Source organism: Sitophilus oryzae, unplaced genomic scaffold (genome assembly GCF_002938485.1).
Source record: "Sitophilus oryzae breed Bouriz unplaced genomic scaffold, Soryzae_2.0 scaffold_1625_pilon_pilon, whole genome shotgun sequence".
Taxonomy (NCBI): domain Eukaryota; kingdom Metazoa; phylum Arthropoda; class Insecta; order Coleoptera; family Curculionidae; genus Sitophilus; species Sitophilus oryzae.
The window spans coordinates 693209-719524 of record NW_022146309.1 but is presented as its reverse complement, the minus strand read 5'-3'; the positions used below and the strand labels follow the sequence as shown (position 1 = coordinate 719524).

The following is a 26316-nucleotide window of genomic DNA, read 5'->3' as shown; positions in this document are numbered from 1 at the left end:
TGAATTACTTTAAAAGAAACAAATTATACATTCTCACTAGCCACTTTATTAGGGCTATCTGATAATGTTTTTAGACTTGCAAATTAGCTGACAATTTGTGAGATACCAACAATTTCATAGGCCAAATCTGTGATAGACTAACTTAAAAATAAATAAAATTGATTTTCAAAAATTTTTTTTTTTTTTAAAAAAAACTCAGCAATCATGGGGGTACGTCTTTTTGATTGCATCTTGGTAGAACATCCAAAGCGCAACTAATTTAACCAGCAATTAAACCTAATACAGTTATAAAATATCCATATATAATGTTCGTACCTCGAATTTCTAGTACCCTGAATATAGAAACAATAGGAATAGATAAAAATATACAGGGGTATTATTCCCCGAGGGGTATCTCACTTGGGTACAAAATGTGCATGTACTGCCAAAATATCATTTTACAATGGCGACTGCTAATGACTGCGAAGAAGACTGCCACATAATTGTAGTCGACTGCTGTAAGACTGAAGCCAACGACTGGCCAAGAAAATGAACAAATGAACATGTAATTCCAACACTAAGACACCCCTCGGTCTCTACTGTGTGGGCCACCAGGAGTAAGCAATAATTATTTAGAGGATATTGCATTAAAATTTGAACTGTCAAAAATCTGTTGTTTTGTTTTGATTCGGTATTTACTATACACAAATGGTACATAAGAAATAAGTATACGTTAATAATAATATAAAGGTATATCATCATATTTTCTAATACTTAGGTGATTATATGATTGGATTACCAGTTTGTGGTGATGGAAATTCATACAATAAAGAACTTCATGAAACGCTTTGTCTCAGATGGTACATAGCAGCAGCGTCCATGCCTTATTTCCGCATATCTTCAGGTAACTAAACAACCAAGCAGGGGCGGATACAGGAATTTATTTTAGGGGCCCAAAATATAAAATATTAATGTAGAATATGCTTTTTAGGGCGCCATTTTTAACTCAAAAGCATAATATTTAACACAATTTACAAATTTCAGGGGGGGGGCCTCTGTATCCGCCACTGCAACCAAGTTTACAGAATAATAATGTGAAACTTTTAATGACATATTTTTTTTTAGAATTTAGAATGAGTGGGAGGGGGGTTAATCACTTCGACCTTACAGATCCATTGTGTCCCCCTGTCTTGAATCATAACTCATCATACAGTCCCAGGGCTTTTGGCAAAGCCATTATCTGGGACGGTTTTTTATAGAAAGGGAAGCCAGTTCTCCATCTCAATATCAGTCGTGGGCTGCTTTGAATGGTTGTCGTCTCGGCGCGCTCAGTGATGAGGTGTACTGATATTCATCTTCCCAGAATCTGCATTGTAGATTTTCAGCGCTTGGTTTTCAATCTATTGAGGTGTTCATTGAGGAGACAGTGTCCTGTTAAAAACCCCGTGACAATCAGAATATTGTTCTTACTCGAACCCAGGAAGATCTCTGATTTTTCTTGATCATAAGCCCTCAGAAACTGTCGAGTGTTTTTAGACCATTGCAGATTTCCATTCCAGGTTGCGGATGGAATCTTCCGGATGGAAGTTCTTGAGTTCCGCCTTGAGTTGGTTACCACTTGGAAAGCAGAACGTTCTGGTCAGTTATTTGGGTGTTCGCTCCTTTCCTAGCTAGATTATTTGCTTTTTGTTGCCTTCTATCCCTTGGTGAGCAGGCACCCAGTGTAGGAGGACTTTGTTTTCTTTGCCCAATTTATTAAGCTTCTCTATGCATTCTTTGACCAATTTCGAATTGATTGATGCTGGAGTTTAGTCGCGCTTTACTTAAGCTATAGATGAGTAAACTTCTTCTGCTAACTTTGATAGTTCCTCTCAAAAGATAGTTGTACACTTCAATGGCATGGAATTTCCTACCCTGCAGAGATACTAGGGTAAGTGCCCATTGGTTCGGAGTAATTGGCTCTCGGCCCAAACACTCCGATCCCTGTTCCGTATTGGTTTTGGAAGCATCAGTATACCAAGTTATGGTATGGTCTTTTTTAACTGCTACAGACAAGCCCGTTTCGCTCTTCAATCCCTTCTTATTGCTCAATACTACATGACATGTTGTCAAAGTTGTACGTTCTTGGCATATCGTCCACTGGGAGTTGCAGGAGTGGGATTTCCTTTTTTTGAGGGGTGTTCCAAGGCCCTGATCTGACAATTCTACCAGTATTGTTTCCGACACTGACCATTCTAATCATTGTCGCATTGGCATATCTACCAATGACAATGTGCAGTAGTGTTAGATCTAGAATGACCTCCATTGCTGCTGTTGGACAGGTTCTCATGGCTCCTGTGATGCAAACACATGCTAGTCTCTGGACTTTGCATAGGTTTAGCCTTGCCGTCCGTTGCTCTAGTTTTGTGAACCAGGCAACTGCTCCATAAGTAATCATTTTTTTTATCATTACTATCATGGTATAAATCCAGCCCAAAATGTTAGAGGAGCAGCCCCATCTATTTCCGGCCAGTCTTCTGCATATCATGAGAGCCTTTATGGCTTTGCTGGTAGTGTTCTTAATATGCCTGTTCCACAGGAGTTTACTGTCCAGGGTTATTCCCAGGTAATTAACTTCCTGTGTTGGCGTCCTTTTCATCTAGTTGGATTCTTTTCAAGTTTTCGGACTTCGCCTTCTGGTGAATGGCACTATCGCAGTTTTGTCTGAGTTATTACTCAGCCCGACAGTCCTACACCATCTCAGTGATACGGAGTCCTCTTTGGATAATATCACACAAAGTGCCTTCATGTTTCCCCAGAGCGATCATGACTATGTCATCTGCATACCCAATGCAGTGTATTCCCGCTAGAGTTAATTCATCTAGTAGTTCATCCACCACCAAGCTCCACAGCAAAGGGAGGTTACTCCACCTTGTGTGTGGGTTCCTTACTGTTTAACAGCTACAGTTTTGGTGCCCATCTGAGCCTCTGTTGTTCGTGTTGACAGCATTTTCCAAAACCAGCGAATAATAGTTCTGTTCACCCCTCTTGTTTCTAGAGATCGTCTGACCACCTTATGTGGTATATTGTCAAACGCCCCTCCAATGTCCAAGAAGGCACATAGTGCTGTTTCTTTGCTATCCAGACTTGCCTGTATTAGCTCCGTTAATTGGTACAGAGCAGTTTCTGCGGATCTGCCCGTTCTATATGCATGCTGACTATCATGCAGTGGTTTAATCTTTAGATGATTTTCTCCAATATGGTTGTCAACTACTTTTTCCAGCGTTTTTAGTATGAACAATGTGAGACTAATAGGCCTAAATGACTTGGGATTTGTCCAGTCAGTTTTGCCTATTTTGGGTATGAAGATTACTTTTGCTCTTCTCCATGTGGTTGGTATATATCCCATCGCTAGACTGCTTCTTGTAATGCTTAGTAGATGGTGAGTAGCTATTTGCTGACCCTCCTTTAGAAGGGCAGGAAAGATCCCATCCACTCCTGCTGCTTTATAGGGCTGAAAGGTGTCGATCGCCCATTTCAGCTTTTGTTCTCTTATTACTAGCTTGGCCACTGGACGTTAATTTTAATTTATCATTGACATTTTTAGACGATCCATATCGCGATCCGAATAGCTTAAATACGCTGTATACAACAAATGCCGTCACAACGACCATATCAAGGAGAAAATTATTTCAAGAGTATTTTTACACGATACTCAGTAAAAAGGAACCACTTATACGTCCAATGTATTACGATTATTATAGTAATAATGCTACATATTCATTAGAAAGGTATGTATATAATTTTAAATTAGTATAAATCTAAATAAATCTAATAAACGAAGGGAAATATAATACCTTATTAATTTCTAATAAAAGAAGGGAAATTAACAACTATTATATAACTATCTCTAAAACTTTTAAAATTGTTTAGAAATTGATATGTTATGTAAAATCACAGAAAATTAAATAAAAAATAATATATTTCTATATTTGCTAAATACAAACTACACTCACCGGCACGAAAAACGGGCACCTAAAAATTTTGATGTATTTTAAAAATTAATAGATTTTGTTCTATTGGGCCGACTTTGATGATTTTTTAAGCAGTTTGTAGCTGAATTATTTGACTTTTTAGTATCTCTTTCCAAATTCAAATTGAAAGTTTCCATCTGTCAATTATACGAGGTAAAACAAGGTTTGGTGAAAGTTTGAAACATCCCGTGGAATATGTTAACAAAGCAAAGAATTTAAAAATCATTTTATATCACAGTTTATTTTTTTATTCATCTCAATAGCTTTATTTTATTGGAGATATTAGTTTTTGAATAAGACAGTAATGATTTACAGCAATTTTAGCATTGATATTAGGTTCTCATTAATACACTTATAAAATAGTGTTTATTGTTTTTGTAATAGCATTGTCATTGAAAAGTCATACTATTATTGTTTTTTAATGTTTAGTAGAGATGGTTTTAACTTCTAAATTATCGGCTATTGTGTTGCTTTAATTGATCGTGGTACAGATTAACTTTTGAACTGAAGACAATGACATTACATAAATCATAAACACTGTTTTATAGGTCTGTTGACTAGGACCAAAAGCGAAGGCACGGTTTGGTCTTCAAAAGTCAATATGTCAAAAAAAATAAAGCTATTGAGATGAATCCAAAAACAAACTATTGAGAAATGATACACCTAAACGATGAAATGATTTTTAAAGGCCTTGCTCTTTTGACGTACTCCACAGGATGTTTCAAACTTTCATGGAAATGTAGTAGTTTAGGCTTTCGCGGCCATCGTTTGAAGAATTTTGGTTTTTCGGGTTATTAGGCCGTCGTCGGTTAGAATTGCTTCCTAACGTTTCGCTAGCGCGAGTGGCTAGCATCTTCAGAGGTGTGTTTGCTCCGATTGCTCACACTAGACTGATGGTGAGTGTGTCTAGTGTGAGCAATCGGAGCAAACACACCTCTGAAGATGCTAGCCACTCGTGCTAGCGAAACGTTAGGAAGCAATTCTAACCGACGACGGCCTAATAACCCGAAAAACCAAAATTCTTTCATGGAAATATCAACATTTTGTTTTCCCTCGTGTAATTTACAGATGACAACTTTCATTTTTAATTTAGAAAAAGGTACTAAAAAGTCAAATAATTTAGCTACAAATTGCTTAAAATCTCATCAAAATCGGCTAGAACACCAGATATAAACCTTGTGAGTATAAAAATTATTTAAATAGTCCAGTCAATAAGCCAATAATAATCAAAAATCCTAGAATCCAATAACTCCTATAAAGACCTACATTGGAACAAGACCTATGTGTATGGAAGTGATGTTATAACAATAAGACTGAAAAAAGTACTACTTGATACGTTCAGTAATTTTTTATAATTGATTATGATGCCTTCTCTACATACTTTTGTAATATTTCTTTTTTAGTCAATATGCTATTGGTACAGATGTTATAGTTGCTCAACCTCTGACATCGGGTAAATCAAAGCTTCAAGTATATCTGCCCGAAAAGAGAAAGATATGGTATGAATTATGGGGAGGTGCTATGTTTACTCCGGCGAAAAAAGATAATTATTATGTTACTATTGATATTATCGAAACGGATTGGATTGCATTTGTAGCTCAAGGATCTATAGTTGCCCTCACTGTAAGATTTTATCGTTATTTAAGACATCTGCAAACTTAATAAAATTCTGCCATAAAAAATATTAATTATAATTGATGCGGGTAAGGTATAACGACATTCATCATCTATAAAATTTAAAAAAACTTTACTGATGTTAAAAGCACAAAAAATAATGTGCCGTTTACTACACAATTCGATTAATTGCACTTTTGGTAAGTCTTAATTTTCAGTGTAAAACCACTTAGTATATTCATAACTTGTTTTTATTAAGGTGCCCGTTTTTCTTGCGCATCTTTCCAAATATTAGAAAATGGTACCCTCTGATGTTTGGAAGAATGTTATAAATGTAAAAAAAATATAAATATCTCAAGTGGTTTCACACTTAATTTTAAGATTTTTCAAATAGTGGAGTAAATCGAATTGTGTGAACGACTCAAATGCACTGTCAATTTTATTAAAAAAAAAATAACAAAATAAAAACACTAAATCACCACAATACACCAAAACACTTTTACTTGCGAAACGCGCGTCCAGTGTAAAAGTAAAAGTGTTTTGGTGTATTGTGGTGATTTAGTGTTTTTATTTTGCTGTGTAACATCAAAGGTTTCAACCCCCAACTGTAATAAAAAAAAATTTAAACAAACAAAATATTTGGTTACTTAAGCAGTATTTAATTATTAGGGAACAACTAGATGAGATACTTCTTCATAATTGTTTAGATATCATGTAAAAAATAAAAAAAAATATTTTGATTGTACGTGTATTTAAAGGCTGACTTATGTTTTACTGAAGTTATTAGCTGTTTGACTTAAGCTATTTTCAATAATTATTTTGGATTCCTTTTGCATTTTGCTTTTTACGACAATAGAAGATTTATCCATCAAGTGTTTTTTGTTGGTTAGACGAGTGTTTGAAGTGAAATTTCTTTACCCGCGATGGAAGTAAAAATTCAAGGCCGTGACACACGAGCGAGAGAAAAGTGGTAACGGCAGTGTTGCCACAGCCACCCCATTCGGGGTAGATCTACCCCTTCATAAAACAATTTAACCCCTCTATCTCGATGAAAAATAAGCTTGTGGCAACACTGGGTAACGATCTGTGCCATAAGCGGCGCGGTTAAGAAAATCAATATAATAAACTTGATATTGTACCAACCTTGATGTTGTACCTCTGGTTGTGTCCTAGAAGGTAAATTTTCATGCATATTTTCATCGATAGGTTTGAAGCTTCTGAAGCATCTACCATCATTTGCCAGCTCAGAATTAGAATTATTAGAGCTAGTAACTCGCATTTTCATTGGAGGACTGTCATATTTATTTCAAACCAATAATCAACTAGAATATTTGCATAATTTAATAAAATTACTGCAAATCACTATAAATAATGAATAATGAACAAAACATTTAAACAAAAACAGACCACAGACACACAAAACAACTTGTTGGTTAGTAGTAGTCAAAGTAGATTGATTTAGTAGTACATATTTTGGTTTAATGGTCACAGCTGCCAGGGCTATCCGGCCGGTTGATAGAATTATGTTTTTTTGATGAAATGTAAAAACACATTATAAAATTATAAAGCTAGAATAGCTTACGGTTTTATATTAACTCTAATTTTTTTGAAGTTTATAAAAAGCATTCATAAAAAAATATATATCCTTCAAATCCTTTAATGTAATAGTTATTAGTAAGAAGTTTTACTTCAAATATGCGCACATAGTGCACACACTGATTTTTTTGGAAGTAAAAAGCTACTGAGTAGCTGTTTATGTTTGGAACTGACACAGTGGCATATTCTAAACACCAAACTTTGTTTGTTCTGGTTCAGTAGCAATAATGTTGCAGTTTTTTAATTGGTAAAATACTTTCAACATTTTGTAATATTTTATAAAAAATATGGTTTCTATGTCTAAGTTTTATATTAATTCTACTGAACAGTTTTTTCGTAATACAACGGTAACTGATATTCTTTGACATCACGTCGTATAAGTTTGAGGAGGATTGGATATATTTCCTATTGCAAAATACAACACTAATTCATCACAATATACCAAAACACTTTTGCTGCAATGGACGCGATTCACTAACCATGTTTACGTTATCAGCAGGTGATTAAAACGATCGTCCAGTGTTTAAAAAGTATATTGGTGTATGTGGTACTGCGAGAGTGGTGTATTGTGGTACTGCTAATGAGAGTTTTATTTTGCTATTGTGACACCAAAGGTTTTAACCCCCAACTGTAATATTATCTATCACAACTATTTTACAGTTTTTTCACTGTCAAAGTCAAAGCCCGCTCGATCATAAAACTTTTTGGTTGTACGATACTTTAAATTTATCATGTTAACCTCATACTTACTTCTTTCAGGATTCTAATAAAGTTAACTTATACATAGCATTGGACTGCACTAAAGAATGCACCGCAAATGGCGAATTATACAAGGATGATGTGTATATTTCGTTCACCGCCACTAATACAACTGTCACAGTGAATAATTTGCCCAACAGTTGCCAATATACTCTTGGATATCTAAAATATTACGGATATAATACAACCTCTGGATATGCAGGAAGATACGAAAATAATGAAAATTTATGCCCAGGAGGAGGAAGTTCTACAACGATAACTTATATTACTGATTCTAAATAGGATAAAGCATAATTAAGTAAATGTGTTTATGTATTTTTTATTCAATAAAAATATAAATTATTTTTTTAAAATTAATCGTTCTCTGGAGGAGGAATCCATCCACCAAAATGCCTCTCTAATTCCTCTGCCACGGCTATGCATAATCTGTCTTGATATGGAGCTGCTATTACCTAAATTGAAACCAAAAAAGCATCTGATGTTATTGCAGTTCAAATAAAGAAAAAACAAAGATTAATTCAGTAATCTCTAAATTTAAACAATTATGTACACTACTAAATGACTGGATTATTTCCGATTTGATAAATTTTTAGTAAAATCTAGATTAATTTTCAAATTTTAAACAAAAATAACAATGTGATAATGTTTAAAAATATAACATAAAAATAAATAAAAGTCTCACAGACGGTTGATAAATAGCTATTAATATGCTACTATTAACAGGCAAACTATTAACTTCAATAGCAAAATAAAAATTGAATTTGTGCAGCTTTTAGAAAACAAGCTGTCAATCAGAGTTAATGCTGTCCAGCACGACAATTAATTATTCATAAATTAATGAGCGAATTAATGATATGCCACTGAACTAAAAAATTAAACTAAAACTAGTTTTATTGAACCCTAATCGACATTTGATTTCGGAAAATCGACTATACATATATCATACGCAAAATTGCAAAATTTTCAGGTATTTTGTGCTTAAACGGTTCATTTTAGCGAAAATTTTCATAGAACATATTTTATAGGAAATTCTCTTTAATTTTACTCTCTTCAAATTTTTGCGAAACACGCATAGTTTTCGAGATATTTACAAAATACCAATTTTTGGGCGCCGGCGGCAAGTCTGGAAATGTACATTTTATGGATTTTAGTTAGGGACCCCAAAACCTATAAACCTGCAAAGTTTCAAAACTTCCGGATTTTTTTCCAAGCAGGCCCCTTTTTTGATCCCCAATGACTCAACTATAAGTCTCATCCTGTATATTAACCTTCTGTCTAGTCACATCAGAAACTACTACTAATCAACGCTAGTACTTTAGCAGATAACACATACCTGAACACCAATAGGCATACCATCTTTATCAAATCCGCATGGTATACTTGTAGCAGGTAGACCCAGCGCATTAGCAATAATCATGTAAGCATATCCATTTTTTAAAATCGCCTGATTATGCTTGTGCGCTGGTTCGTGAAACGTCGGTAAAATAATGACACCATTATCTTTAAGTTTTTCCTTAAAATTGAAGTAAATATACTCATAAATTACAGTTAAGCGATAAAGAAAAAATGGTATTAGAACTTACCACTATAAACGTTTTTAATTTGGCATTATCTTGACTGTAATCGCCAACAACATATTTAAAAAGAAGTTCGAAGAAATAGAAAACCATGAGATTATGGGTAAATTTTGATCTTCCAAAAAGGGACTTTGTTAATTCTACTATAAATAAACTATTTTCCTAAAATAGAAATTAAATATAGTTAATAAAAAGTATTTTTTTATTGTTATTTAAAATATTATTATATCTTTTTTGCAATAATTAATTTAGAGAAATTTTATGCTATACCTGGTGCGTCTCAAAAGAGGCTCACCCCTATAACTTTTTTATTTTTATAGATTAAAAAACGAGATTTGATATTTTAGTATATGATATAAATTTGGATTGATTGACGTATTCATTTGTTTTTGGTGTCTTCTTGTTTCACCGGAAATTACTACAACTTTTGATTTTTAAATGGCACTGTCGATTTTTTTATTTTATTCGATAAAAAATGACATTCTAATAGAATGACATATCATATGTCAGCTTTTAATATCCTCTCTTAATAAAAAATCGTATTTCAAAATTCAATCTAGAGTATCATGGCGATGTTAAAAATACTAATTCTTAATCAAGGAGCCTTGGAAAAATATATTTGACCATCTAATGTTTTTAGTGTCTTGTCCTGGCCAGTTAGAAAATGCTCAAATCGTATTTTTAATCATATCTCAATTTTTTCAAATGGAACGAGGGTGGCTCATTAGCATATTTGAAAAAAACATTTTTTTATGGATAATTTGATACCACACACTTGATATTTCGTGTCAAATTTTCGTTACGAACCGCAAGTTATAACTTCAGATAAACCATATGCGAAAATGTCAAAAGTTGACATATGATATGTCATTCTATTCAAAGTGTTATTCTATATCGAATAAAGTAAAAAAACCGAGGGTGCATTCTAAAAAAGTTTTAGTCATTTCCGGTGAAACAGGAAGTGACCGAAAATAATTGAATACGTCAATCAATTCTAATTTATGTCATATACTAACATACCAAATCTCGTTTTTTAAACTAAAAAAAAATAAAAAAGTTATAGGGGTGTGCGGTTTTTAAGACGCACGCGGTATAACAAATTATTTTTCTTTATATTTAATCATGCAATTTGGACTAAACAATTCAGAACTCTCGGTATTATTATCAACTTCTTACCCCCTTCAAAACGTTCGGGATATCTTTTAATGAAAATATCGACGATCCACATACAACAGATACATTTTTGAATTCATCAAATTTATAGTCATGTACTTTTGCACCACAGTGACTCTTCAAATGGCTAACGGAGTCCCTCACAGCTGCTTGTATCTCTTTCGACACTCTAGGCAACGTAACATTAAAATTTAGACTTTCCAAGTAGAAAACGTTTAATTTACTTAAGTCAACCTAAAAATAATAAACGTCTAAATTAAAATAGTCATAGAAAATTGCGTATTAGTATTCGTTACGTGTTCATATAAATTTAATTCTGATCCTATTCGGCTACCACACATTGCGTTCATGATCAATTTAAAATCGCAGGCATATCTTACTAATGGTCCAATTACTAAAAAATCGTAGTATTTCTCATCATGTCCGATTGGAAAATGACCTTTGAGAGGAACTGTTCCTGAAATATTAAAAATTTTGCCTTATGACTTTTATATTTCAGTTTTCAATCTTACTAGGTGTAGGTTTGTGACCAAAAACCCCATTAAAAGCTGCTGGTAATCTCACAGAACCTGCTATGTCTGATCCTATACCTATTAGTGAAGCACAGGCACCGAGAAGTGCCCCCTGAAAATAACTTTAATCATACAAAAAGCTAATGTATGGTTTCATTAAGTAAAACTTAGTGACCCACTACGAATTGATTTATGAAAAGATTTATCAAATAATATATTTGCATGATACATTATTTAATAACTGGTCACTAGCTTCAGAGAACTTTATTTCCATCTTACTAGTAAGTATAATACATTCCTAGTGAACATCTTTTTAATGTCTTCTTTTATATTTTTAATATTTCTTAGAAGAAAAAGATGCAATGTGATGAGAATTTTGCTTTTTTTTTAAATGTTAAGTTCTATTTCTAATAGGTTAAGATATATGGTATTTGGTCAAGTTGGCATATACAGAGAAGACCAGGCTACTAGTAACATAGCAAGTTGCCGGACGAATTTACGTTTACCCGATTGGCGTTCCTACTAGAGATTCACAGAAGTGTCTAGACCTAGATGCAACTATTAAGCTTGACCAATCAGGTTGATTAGCGTAGTTATTTGGAGTGAGTTAATTCATTGGTTTTTGTCAAAAACTCTGACGTGATTGGTCGGGCTTAATAGTTGCCTGCTAGGACTAGACACAAGTGAGATTCACTGCCGGCTAGTCGGCTGGTCAGGCAGTACGCAGTTGCAGTTGTGCTTGGACGGGTCGGTCGTGACAGACTAGGAATACGACGCGAGGAGTGCCGAGTATTTATTATTTTCATTTTACCTTCATTTAAGGTAACATTAAAAATAAAAATACTTAAATATTTATTATTTGAGTGTGTTTACAAGCCAAAATTAAAAATAAATAAATTCTCTAAACCCGAAAAAAACTAAAATATTACTCTAAATAAAAAAAAAGTTATAACAAGTGTTCAAAAAGACCACCTTCTTGTGCTAGACAGAAGCCTAGGCGGTCGTGAAATCCCCGTCTGACATTGGCTAACATATTAGGGCTAATAGTTTGGAAAGCCTCTCATATTTTTACTTGAAGCTCATTTAGATTATTAGCCCTATTATGACCATACACTTTGGATTTTACATAACCCTACAAAAAGAAATCATTGGGAGAAAAATCTGGTGATCTAGCGGGCCACAAAATAGTTCCATATCCACTAATTAAACGGTTGGGAAAAGTATTGTTCAAATATTCATCATTAATCAACACATCAGGCATTTTGTGTTTTTGTGCGGACACGCACCCATGTGTTTCAAAATTATTAATAACTCTTGATGTAGTAGGTAAAGATGGAATTGCCTGTTTACAAAAGTTTGTGGAAAAATTGTTTGTATATCCCGATAAGACCTATATTGGAAATACCATTTTACAATTTACAATTTGAATTTTCTCACGAACTTCGTAAATATCCATTATTTTACTTAAAAAATAAATTTTACACGAGAGCTGTAGCGAGAATCTATGTATTCGTTTTGACTATTAAAACACGAATAAATACAAATTCCGTAACATTCTTATCACATATCTACTTATTTTTATTTTATCGCATTTTTTCGCCTGCTTTTTATCCGGCGGACGGGTATACGCTAATTCGTCCGGTTCTGCCTATGTTACTACTACGGTGATCCGGTCTGTATAAGCTGTTAAATGTCACACCTATCCATAATATAACTACATTTTTGGAAAATAACATACCTAATCACTTTTTTATGTATTGTCTTATTTTAAAAATATTTCTAATTGGTTCTAAGGTAGACATAGTTGGAAGTTGAACTTACGTCCAACAAGAACTAATAACTTTTAAGAAGCTATATAGCTTATATAAGAAGCTATAATTTTTTTTAAGAAGCTGTTGTATAGCTAAACAAGTAAATAAAGTGTAACAAGGCTGCACTGAGTGACATTTATTTTTGTTGCAAAAATACTTTAACTGTCTGACAAGTTGACCAGCTGATTTTCAAAGTATGTCTCAACCGTTGATTAGAAAAATAAGAAGATGCGCAAACCTTATGGAAGATTTTCGTTGTACAAAATATGTCCAAGATATAGGTGGTGTTACCGTTATATGTCCAAGATCAAGTTTAGTTCTGCTCCGCTGTGCGCTGATGTCGTCTACAGCGCAGCAAATAAAGAATATTGTAGCGTAGTTCTGCTTTTAGTCGACAGACTGGCTGGTTGACCAAGACAGTGTTGCCAGAACTACGGATTAATCTGTAGATTTATGTATTTTGAGTACAGTATGTTAATAATACGGATTTTGTGTATCATTAAACAATTTAATATAGTATTATATGATTATACAAAGGCGTCAGAATAGGCTTGGAAATGAAGATCGGTGCTATTTCATATGTAAAATATTATGCAAAATGTTGATCATATGAAATATTCAATACCTATTAAAGAATTTTTATTTTTGTTGTTTATTCTATGTTTAACACGAATACATTTTCAATACATAAAAGCGGATTGTTCATCCAAAGATATTTTCGTCAAATACATTACAGATATTACACATTTTAATATGGCAACACTGTCACTTTCAGTTCCACACCTTGTCACAGCCTTGTTCGATATGCCTTCGTTAGCCGAATTAGAGAAAATGAGTGTTTTATGCGTTGGTCGCAGAACAAGCAAAGGCTCCACCGTACACCACTTGAGACGTAAGAGGAAATCAAATCAGCCTTGCCACGAATTCGCCCATTAGGTTGCGTATCTTCCCAATTCTTCAATCAATGCTTCAACATTAAGCTCCATTAAAAAGGGCCTAACCAAATCAAGCATAAAATAAAATACCTATAATATATAAGAATTTTGAAATTTAAAAAAACGTCAATATTTTATATTAATAATATATTCGATTGTTTTTTTTCGTAATTTGTAATGTTCCCTTATATTAAAAAATAATGATAATTACTGTATGCTGCCACCCTATATAGTCATTTATCACATTATTTATTTTTTTTGATGAAACTAAAAATTAATTTCAGATTGATAATATATCTCTAACATTTTTTTTTTGTATTATATATTCTAACAAAACATTAAACCATCTTTATTATATACTTTTGTATTTTGGTGTTTCAATAACATGTGTATTTAAAGTAACATCTGGTGTAAGCAACATAACGATTAGTACCTATGTTTAATTAATACATTAGAATCTATTTATACTGTTTTGCTTTAAGGTGAAACTAATTTTACATTAATTATCTATTTATTTTAATTTAATTGCATATATGGATATATATTATATATTAATGTTAAAATTATTGGAGCAGTAAAGAACAGTATCGTAAGCAACAACACTGTCAATGTAATTATTATTTTTAAACAATATAAAAAGTTTTTACCATATTTTAGTGACAAACTACATATATTATAGGTACTTTGTACCGGTGTATTGCCTATTAAATTAATTAAATACTTTATTAATAAAATTATAATCATTAAAATGTATAAATTTTCATAGAAATAAAGGAAAAAAAGATAGCAAATTAAATCGTTTTTTATTTATTCAATTCGTCTCTTAGACATCTTAGACAACTCTTAAGAATAAAATGGTTCCATCATGTCTCAAACGTGTCGGTCCTTGAAAAAGCTAACTGCGAGTGTATTGAAGTCATGATTACAAAGTCCCGCTTAAGATGGGCTGGTCACTATGCAGAATGCAAGAAAACCGCATATCAAAATCTCTGCTTTACGGTGAGCTTGTAGACGGTAAGAGGAAGCCGGGTGGACAACTCAAAAGGTACAAGGATATTTTCCACGAAAACTTAAAGGGAATTAACAAGCAGAATGAGTGGGAAGAAGGAGCTCACAATAGAACGGAATGGAGAAGAATTGTAAAGTCGACAACCAAAAAGTAAAGAGGCAACAAAGCAATGAGATTTTTGAATGTCTGGAGTGCGGTAGACAGATAACATCACCTATCGGGCTTTTTAGTCACAGAAAAGCACATGAAAGAAAACGCCTTGCGTGACCATCTTCTGATGGGTGTCAAATACTCATCAGCGAGTAATGGCAGTATGTATGTATGTATGCAATTCGTCTAGATACATTCATTTTATTTAGACAAAAGCAGGTATATGTTATTATAGGTATATATATATATATATATATATATATATATATATATATATATATATATATATATATATATATATATATATATATATATATATATTAGGTATGTTTATTTTCAAGTTATTGAAGTAAATATTCAGCAAAATAAAACACTAGGTAGTTCACCAATACGCAAAAAAACTTTACTTTTAAACACTAAATGTTACAGTGTTTAAAAGTAAAGTCTTTTGCTGTATTGAGCTGAATTGTTGTTTTATTTTCCTGTTGTAACACCCAGATTCCAAAATATTTCAACCCTCAATTGTAATAACTAATATTCAGTAAACTTACTTCACCTCCAGATGATCCTCCAGAAGTACATGTGGTATCGTAGGGATTATTAGTGTAACCATTTACATGATTATAGCATTCCCAAGCCATAGCCATTTCAGGTGCAGCGGATACTAAAAGTACGATTCCTCCACTACTTCTTATCTTTGCTACAGCTTCTCCGTCAGTTTCGGCTTTAAATCCTTTCCTAGATTGGAGCCCAACGCACAAACTTAGATCTAAAAGCACATTATGTATGTAGTTTTTAGAAATGCTATTAGAAATTCTTATATTAGTATACCACGTTATTGATATAACGTATGTCGGATAAAAGTTTATGACATTTAAAAATCGGGTAGTAAAGTCGGTACGATATCAATATATCGTATTGTCTTTTGAATTTTTAAAAATTAAGAAACAATTTTTGATAGTTTAATAACATTATATTTAAATAACATCTATACCTATGTGGCGGGTTCATTTCTTGAAAAAGAGCCTAGGATTTTCGCCGCTGGAAGAGAAATCTGCAAAAAACTTAAATTTTTGTGGAAGCACTGCTACTTAAGCCGGGTCCACATATGTAGCACTCTATTGTATCAGGATCATGTATAACGTATCAAGAGCTTGTATCGTAAGTATGGACGTTTATTTGGGCTGTGTCGACTGAATATGCATATCGTGCCAAAGTAAGCGTCCATACTTATAAAATTCATACGTACCAACGTACAAGCGTGCGTATCATTGTATATGGACGGTACAACAAATCACCTTGTATCGTCGTATCATGTTCATCAATTCTTGTCCAGCGAACCCTCAATGCCTTTGATGATCGGAGAAAAACCGCACAAGACGGGTCACGGCGTATCAAGTCAATTGTATCGTTATACTGTATCAAAACACGTCCAAATGACAGATCGTGATACGTGTATCTGATACGCAGTGTTAAGATACGCGCCAAAATTCGGATTGGCATGTATCAGATACGGTATCACAAAGGTGTACCATATGATCGCGTTAATTCGGCGTCCAAACCAGCGATCATGAAACATGTTGGTGCAACGCGATGGAGATATGATACACGAAGATGCTACATATGTGGACCCGGCTTTACATTGAATCCAAACGGACCAGCTTTACAAAGCCGGGTCCACATATGTAGCACTCTATTGTATCAGGATCATGTATCACGTATCAAGAGCTTGTATCGTAAGTATGGACGTTTATTTGGGCTCTGTCGACTGAATATGCATATCGTGCCAAAGTAAGCGTCCATACTTATAAAATTCATACGTATCAGCGTACAAGCGTGCGTATCAGTGTATGTGGACGGTACAACCCATCACCTTGTATCGTCGTATCATGTTCATCAATATTTTCATTTATATTATCAGGACGGTCAGTACAGTGTCAGCTGTGATTGAATCATGTCATCGTCCGTGACTGCATACGAGAGTTTGTCGTTGTTCATCCCAAGCATCTTTTTTTAATAATCTATTGTAGTAATCCTGTTGGTGGGATTCACAAAACTTCTTTTCTCTTTGTACGCATCAATCCGGTTTTAATACACTTTCACGTTATCCCAACTCATAGTAAAGCGTGTACACTCAGTGCATGGTGGTTACCAAATGGCAATCGACATCAATCGCGTCCGAACTTGTCAGCAGACCCTCGATGCCTTTGATGATCGGAGAAAAACCGCCTCAAGACGGGTCACGGCGTATCAAGTCAATTGTATCGTTATACTGTATCAAAACACGTCCAAATGACAGACCGTGATACGTGTATCCGATACCGCAGTGTTAAGATACGCTCCAAAATTCCGGATTGGCATGTATCCAGATACGGTATCACAAAAGGTGTACCATATGATCGCGTTAATTCGGCGTCAAACTCGCGATCATGATACATGTTGGTGCAACGCGACGGAGATATGATACACAAGATGCTACATATGTAGACCCGGCCTAGCGGCTTTTTACTAGTACAACAAATTTGCCTAACCACTAAAATGCTTATCGTTCCAGATTTTCTAATTATTGCTTCTTTGATTATTTATATACTTCCTTTTTATCTTTTTTATCTTTTTTTATCTTTTTTCTTTTCTATTTTTTACCTTTTTTTTTATTTAACACTACATGACATAAATAAACATAATATAACTGAAAATTATAAAACAAATAAGAAATGATATACAGAAGTATTCTTATTCAAGGTAAGTAATTTTAACAGATCGTCAATAGTTTATAGTAAACGGTATCTGCTGAAAACTAAAAGTATTCTGTGAATTGTTAATATTTGTACTTAAACATGTTTATTTTATTTAATAATATTTTTCAAGATATATTTTCCTTTCTCTTTTTTTCATTTTTTGCTTCTGACGACGGGAAGAGATATATCTCCTGAAACGTTAAGCATTTTGTAATAATATTAAGGTAAGGCAAATTTGTTTACATGGTTATTGCCAAGCTCGCTGGTGTTTGAGTTCGACACTGGTGTTTTGAAAAAATAACTTTTTATTTTTGAGATTTCTCTTCTAGGAGCGAAAAACTTTTGGAGATATATAATGCTTGAGTCAGCAGGTATCGTTAAATTTCCGTTTCAACATGACATTCTGTGATGGAAAACAAAACTTACAATAATATTGACAGTTATTATTAATAAAACTAGTTAGAGTCTAAGAATTTAAAAAAAAGTGTTGATACATTTACACCCTCTTCACTATGCCGAAAAAGCAGTCCGAAGAGAGTCCAAAGCAGATCAAGGTCGTATTTTCTTGTCTAATTTTGTCTTGTCTCGGCTTATCTACGGTTGTCTCCGCTTGAATTGGCCTATTTTCATTTCTTAGAAAGGCCTCGAAACTACTCGTAACAATTATTTCCTTCACTACGCGTGGAGAGATTTTTTTGACTACTTTCGGTTGTCTCTTTTTATCTCGTTTAATTTCGTTTTGTCTCGAGCTACTTCCACGACGCCGTGCCGGCTTCTAAACCCGAGACAAAGGATTTTGTTTCATAAATCTCAGTGAAATAAGTAAACCTAGACATTTCTAAAATGTATGTTGTTACAATGATAATTTGTTAATCACACCTCGTTTTATGTTGATATATAAATATTCCACAATACTAATATTTGAACACGCGTTTATAATATATATATATATATATATATAATATATATATATATATATATATATATATATATATATATATATATATATATATATATATATATATATATATATATATATATAGTAGATATTCAAGAACAACTCTTTTCACATAATCTGCAGGTAATTGCAATACTTTTATTATTTAATTTTATTATAATGAATTAGTAGATATATGTATATAAAATTGTATATGTTATATTTGTTTATGGCTTTAATTGATTAATATAACAATTACATTGCTTGGTGAGCAATACTGGTAACATCATCAATATGTCGAGATGATTACGAAAAGGATTGATTGACCCGATGCCAACAAAAGAAAATATTTTATAACAAAGCAAAAGTATTTCGAGAAATGCTTCAGAAAATGTTTCCAGAATCACGAAAAGAATGTTTTTATTACGAAATATTTCCAGTAACATTTCGGGCATAGTGTAGATGGTTTTTTATACATGCTTATACTATGAAATTAACTTTTATTTACATCTTGTGCATAACATACTATTTTTAAAATCGTGTATTTTATAAGTAGAGAGAGTACTAGTTGCATATTACCAGTTTTTTAAATGAGTATAAAATATTAAATCGACAAATGTATAAGAATTAAGTTGCCTTAAACATTACCGACAACAAACAATAGACAGATTTTTGAATTATGGCTACCATGTTATCAGAAATAATAGGTAATTTAAATAATTACCTACTATTTATTTAGATTCTTTAGACAATTACATAATTATATATCGATCGTAAATTTGAAGGAAATGCTTAATATCACGAATGTGTTTGGATCAAGTGTAATATAATGGCAAGAAAGACTGTAATCACCTTATTCGTAGTAACTTTCACATTTTCCATAAAATTACTGCTATTTTTAAGGAAATTAAAATTAACGCACCACTTATACAATGAAGCACCATTTTTGTTTCAATCGACTATTATATTAGATACTCTCCTACTTTAGTTTATAGCTATTAAATGTTCATATTTAATTATTTACATATATGTCTAAAATTATGGTACCGGGTAGTGCATCGTCGGACGGGACATAGGAATTAATGGGGTCAATTATTGGCTTCCCTAATTATTTTAGAGAATAATTCTATTTAGGTTTATTGAAGAGCAGCACTAAAACCCACATTCAAAAGAATAACTTTACATATTTTTGATTAGCCCGTTTACGAGTTATCGCCGATTTCTTTTTAAATATTTCTCCTTTCTTATGGCCCTGTATTTACTTATGAGCACCAGTCAAGGTAAAAGATAACTGTCAAATGAAGTTGTCATTTCAGAAATTTATCTATTTAGTACTTTATTATTATTATTAAAAACTCATACCTACATCGAAAATATTAACCATGAATTACACTACCGAAGAAAACGAATTGATGATTAAATGGTATTATCAAGGAAATAGTTATCAAAAGGTGTCGGACATGTTTGCTGCTCGCCGTTTCATGAAATGGATATCCATTTCACGAACTGGTTGGGTTAGGTTAGTTTAGGTTCGCAAACTGGTTAGGTTTCAGTTCGCGAAGTGGATATCCATTTCATAAAACGGACAATTACACTAAGTGGGTGCGACATATCCATTAGAGATAGATGTCATCGAATACATGTCTATTAAAAAGTAGTGATGTGTGTTTTGATCACTATGTAATATGTGTTCTTATGTCATAAGCAAAGGGCTGGAGGATTTTAAGGCACTCTTCAATATATTCGAGATAAATTTATTTCGTTCGTCTTTCCGGCTACATATCGGAGTCGGGGATTTGACACTTGAAAGACAACAGACTCACTACGCACGCGTAACACGACACATAATCAAAACTGGTTCCGAAAAACTAACATTTTATTTATTAGTGGTATTGAACATTGTTTTTATTCTGCTGCTTGGCTGCCGCCCATCAATTTAAAAAGAAATGCTCCTTTTAAAAATGTATCATGAAAATATATAAAAATCTGACTTAAGCCTTTTACAAAAAAATTTTTTAATGACTTAATTGTTTTATAAAAAGACTTAAATCTTTTTAATGACTTAAGTCTTTTCTAAAAAGACTTAAATCTCTTTCTATTTGGGAATAAAGATTTAAATCACAAGTCATTTGAAAACGACTTAAACTTTAAATCTGTCAGCTCTCGAAAAACGACTTAAAATCAAATGATTTAAGTAAAAAAAAAGACTTAAGTTTTCTGTGAGCTTGCAGCTCTGTGTATGATCCACCAGATCAAAAGCATTACTGAGGTCCATAAAAAGACCGATGTACTTCGAGCGGTCATTCAGTTTGTCCTACAAATTATAGAGAAATTCGCAAATTGCAGTATGAGTAGATGACCTTCGCAAAAACCATGTTGAAATAAACTTAATATGTTATATTTCCGAAGAAAATCCATAAATTGTCTATGAAATAATTTTTCTATTATTTTCGAAATTGTTCGTAAAATTGCTATGGGTCTATAATTTTCAACATTAAGGGGATCAAATATTTTTAAAAATGGAACTATTTTAGAGATTTTCAAAATTTCAGGAAAAATAGTTATTTCAAATTCAAATGACCAATTTATCAGATAAGTCAACGGAATTAGTAATAGATCGGCAACTCGTTTTAACACTACAAACGAAATACAATCAAGACCCGCGGAGTTTGAGTTTTTTCTCATTATAATAACTTATTTTTATAACTATATCCATTATTTCTAATTAATTGACCGGTCTCAATATTATTGTTCTATGTTCTATGCCTCTGACTCGCCTGATGTCGAGGTATTATATTGATTATTATATTGTTAATGGAATACTTTTTGGCAAATCGTTGAAATAATGGTTTAAATAATTTGCAATTTCATATTGATCATTTAACATCAAGCCCTCTTCATCATTATCAGTATCAGTATAAAAATTATTAATTTTAAAATCCCCATATGCAATAAACATAACCAACCTTTAACAGAACAGCATTCTTTGACTGTTATTGGAACACCCAAAAGAGGTTTTATTTTCTCCAATTCCCTGATCGACAAAGATGTGGTTTTCAAATATCCGTCTACGTTTTTAGCTTCTCTCATTGCATATCTGAATCTTTCTTCTACAACCGCGTTCAAAATTGGATTGACTTCTTTTATTCTATCGATATAAACCTGACATATTTCTTCACTGGAGATCTAAAATTAAGGTACAATTTAGTAATTTATTTTGTATTAATAATTTGACTCTATCAATATTAAATAATTTAGCTTTTCAGATGTAACTAACGAAAGGACAAACACAACTTTAACAATTTGACTCGGCGATGTCGAATTGTGTTAGTGAGATATTAAGGCACACTTGATGGCACACTGGGGGCAAAGACGAAATCCGCACAAAAATAGTGTTAAGAAATAAACCACTACAGCAAATATCGCACTTCAGCTTCTTTGGATGCGACGTAACCTATGATAAAGATAATGACTAAATGAAAAAAAAATAAAAAATTTAAAAGCAAAGCACGGCTAGAAACGCAAGTAAGCCTAATACATTAGCGGTACCGATAGTATTATATGGAAGTGAAGCCTGGACTACTACAAAAGTTAAAGAACAAAGACTTAGAACAACGAAGATGACATTCTTACGAAAAATAAAAGGAATAAGTAGAGAAGATAAAATAATAAATGACACAATAAGAAATGAACTAAAAATACAACCATTAGAATAAAAAGAAAAAGTATATAAAAACAAATGGAAGAAACGTATGTAAAAACAACAAAAAAAGTATATAAAAACAAATGAAAGAATGACAGATGATATAATTTCACATAAAATGCTACGATATCAATCTATGATAGAATATAGATATGGTGAAGCGAAACAGGTTTTTAAACCTAAACCGAAAAAGGATACGACGACGACGGACAATATATTAAGGATCTCGCGCCAAACGATGGAAAAGAGGATATTCTTCGGCCGCTCTAATATAAAGCTAAAGTTTTCTTGCAGCTTTAGTATAAATTGCTAAATACAAAATTCTTGCATTGAGAGATGTTGTTGGAGTACCAACCTCTGGACAGCCCACCTGATGAAGGGTAGGCCCAGAAACCGGTCGGAGGGAGTTGGAGTTGGTTCCTCTCTTAACGATAAATATAACTCTAACTAATCATCACTTGTTTTTGGTCACTTCCTGTTTCACTGAAAATGACTACAACTTTTGATATTTAAATGGCACCCTCGGTATATTTCTACTTTAATCGATAGAAAATGACACTTTGAATAGAATGACATATCATATGTGAACTTTTGACATTTTCGCATATGGTTTATTTGAAATTGTAACATGCGGTTTATAACGACAATTTGACTTGAATTGTGTAATAATTATTTATAAAAAAATGTTTTTTTTTTCCAAATAAGCTTATGAGCCACCCTTTTTCCATTTGAAAAAATTGAAATATGATTAAAAATTCCATTTGGGTATCTTTTAACCGGTCAGGAAAAGACAGGAAAAACATTGAACCATCAACACTATTTTTCCAAGGCTCCTTGATTAAAAATTTGTGTTTTGAACACATCCATTATAGTCTAAGAGCTAGCAACGTTTTCGAGAAAGTATTTTAAGACATCTGGCTCTTTGATATATCTTTTACTATGCTCTCTGGAACAGCATGTTGCCCGTCTGGCTGCCGAGACCCGTTGCATTTACTACTGCGCATCGGAAGAAGATCCTATATTTTTTATTAATTTAGTCCTATAAATTCTAGTATTGAATATAAATCGAACATGTCTCCATAGCGCAGTGCGTAGAGATTCTGACCACGAACCGATGATTCAGAGTTCGAATACGGGTCAGGTCAAAGACTTTTTTATTTTATTTCCGTTTATATTCTGTTAGTAAAGTATTAAATAATTCTGGTAATTAAAGAAAAACAAATATTTAATACTTTACTATCAGAATATAAACGAAAATAAAATAAAAAAGTATTTGTCCTGACCCAGATTCGAACTTTGAATCATCGGTTCGTGGTCGGAAACTCTACGCACTGCGCCATGGAGACATGTTCGATTTATATTCAATACTAGAAATTAAAGGAGTAATAAAGATATAGGATCATCTTTTAATGCGCAGTAGGGAACGCAACGTTTACCGGCAGCCAGACGGGCCGCATGCTATTCTAGAGAGCATAGTAAAAGATATATCAAAGAGCCAGATGTCTTAAAATACTTGTTTTACCGACCTTGCTAGCTCTCGTACTATTAGCCATTACTCTAGATTGAAATTTAAAATACCTATTATTTGTTTTTAAGCGAAAATGTACAAAAGTTGACATATGATATGTCATTCTATTCAGTGAGTGTCATTTTCTATAGAATAAAGTAGAACATTTCTACTTTATTATTTATTACCTCGGTATATACCCAGGATGCCAATTAAAAATCAAAAGTAGTCATTTCCTGTAAAACAGATGATCAAAAACACATGAATCCGTCAATCAATCCTAATTTATATCATATACTAACATACCAAATCTCGTTTTTTATCTGAAAAATTAAAAAAGTTATAGGAGTGAGCCATTTTGGAGACGTACCCGGTATACTTAGTTATATACAGGGTATCCAATATTATACATAAAATTTTTGCAAGCATTTTTGGGCTGCTATATTTCGACCCCCGAATCTTTCGCAAAAAAAAAAGATTTTGTATTGAACTTTTTGAATTTATATTTTTTTTCTTGAATTTTTCTAATTTTGAATTAAAAAGGATAACATTTTTGTAATATATGACAACATAGATAGATTAAATTTACGGAAACAAAAAAGGCATAAAAAATCCAGCGGTTTTTAAAATTTAAACAAAATAGTTATTTGTGTAACAAGTGGAAAAAGGACATACTTGTTGCACGACGCATGGATTTTGCAGACGGAGACAAAGTTGAGAGCTGCAATCATGCTGAGTGCAACAAATATGCTTTTTGCACTTGTTGCACACAACATTTTTCTACGATAGAATTGAAACTCTTATTTAAATGTTTATTAAAGAGTTTTTATAGTAATTCATAGAATAATATTACCACTCACAATGACACTTTTATTTTTTTATAACTTTTTTTGAGTTCATTTCAATTTTAATGTCGCAGGTTGAAAAAATAATTGATGGATAAACTTCATTTCCAGTAGTCTTTTGAATTTCATTTTGGTTTTTGCTTGTGGAGGTTTCGGGTTCTTTCTCTTAACTTAAAACTCTTTTTTGGAATGTTGCTGCGAGGTGTCCAGAACTGGTACTTGGTTTATCTTCCAGGATTTAACAAATTTTTACAAACATTTACAGTTTTTTTTCTTTGGAAGTCGTCATTACTAATATCAAGGTGTTTTTTGCACTAGTGCAAAAGATAAGTTACTTTTTGCACTGGTGTAAAAAAATTGACTTTTAATACGGTAGATTGTGTAAAAAATAGCTACTCTTCGTAGAAGAAAAAAATTATTTTTGAAACCTTCAAAGTAAAATAACTCGATTATTTTGAACTTATTTGAAAAATGGCAAAGAGAAAATATGTTTATTTTACCAAGATCTATCAGCCCTGAAAATATTTGCACTAATTTAAGACTCACCCTGTATGCGGTGCGTCTTAAGTTATAGGGGGTAGCTCACCCCTACACCTTTTTTAATTTTTCAGATAAAAAAAACAGATTTAGTATATTAGTATATGATATAAATTAGGAGTGATTGACGTATTGAATTGTTTTTGGTCACTTCGTGTTTTACCGGAAATGACTACAACTTTTGATTTTTAAATGACATCCTCGGTATTTTTTTAATTTATTTGAATTTTTGTACGTACTAGAGACTCGCCCTGTATAATCAATTATTATACTAAAAACTATTTTGTGTTAACAAAGAAAGGACTGCATAGCATTTACAAGGCTACTTAATACATACCTCCTTATTTCGAATTTTCTTCGCCAACTCTGTAGCACTAATCCTCAACAGATCACTTTTTAACGGTGGCAAAAATTTCCGCGCGCCTTTCGATCGATATTTGAATATCGGCGTCGTTAAAAAATCGAAAAATCGCATCAACAAAAACAATATCGACAGTATTATCTCCATTTTCACTGCAATACCGGTCTAAGAAGAAAGCCGATTCTTTTTCAACGCAAGATGTTACACCGAGCTCACCCAACTAACCTCATTTCGACTATTACCAGTTTTAATTACTATTATAAAAATATTGTTAGATAAATATTACTCGGAAAAAGAAGGCGCAACACTGATAAAATATCGTTAGTACTTTTAAAAATATGAGTGAGCGCGTTTTTGACTTTGACCGTTTAATGTGTTTGGATTGTATGTAATGTGTGCGAAAAACTGGTATAGTTGTTGAAAAAAATTGAGCGTCAACGTTTGGTTTACCTTCAACTAAACCAACTTTTTTATGTTTGCTACACTTTGAACTTATACGGAGACGTTAAAAGTAGGCGAAAAAATACGGAAAATGTTATAATAACTTAGCGCCAAGGTGC

The 26316-nt window shown here is 32.7% G+C and overlaps 2 protein-coding genes across 2 annotated transcripts; one reads left to right on the top strand and one right to left on the bottom strand.

The window, feature by feature from the left end:
- The first annotated feature begins 747 nt into the window (after positions 1–747).
- On the top strand, positions 748–8313 carry LOC115880529 (neutral alpha-glucosidase AB-like). Its single transcript, XM_030897748.1, has 4 exons — positions 748–883; positions 3566–3749; positions 5396–5615; positions 7962–8313. The coding sequence occupies exons 1-4, from the start codon at positions 766–768 to the stop codon at positions 8241–8243; spliced, it is 804 nt and encodes a 267-aa protein (XP_030753608.1). The 5' UTR covers positions 748–765; the 3' UTR covers positions 8244–8313.
- Positions 8263–26316, bottom strand: LOC115880528 (fatty-acid amide hydrolase 2-like). Its single transcript, XM_030897747.1, has 9 exons — positions 25733–26316; positions 21770–21989; positions 15680–15897; positions 11224–11335; positions 11008–11168; positions 10715–10945; positions 9545–9700; positions 9295–9474; positions 8263–8413 (listed from the first exon to the last, which is right to left on the bottom strand). Exons 1-9 carry the CDS (start codon positions 25901–25903, stop codon positions 8315–8317), a joined length of 1548 nt encoding a protein of 515 aa, XP_030753607.1. The 5' UTR covers positions 25904–26316; the 3' UTR covers positions 8263–8314.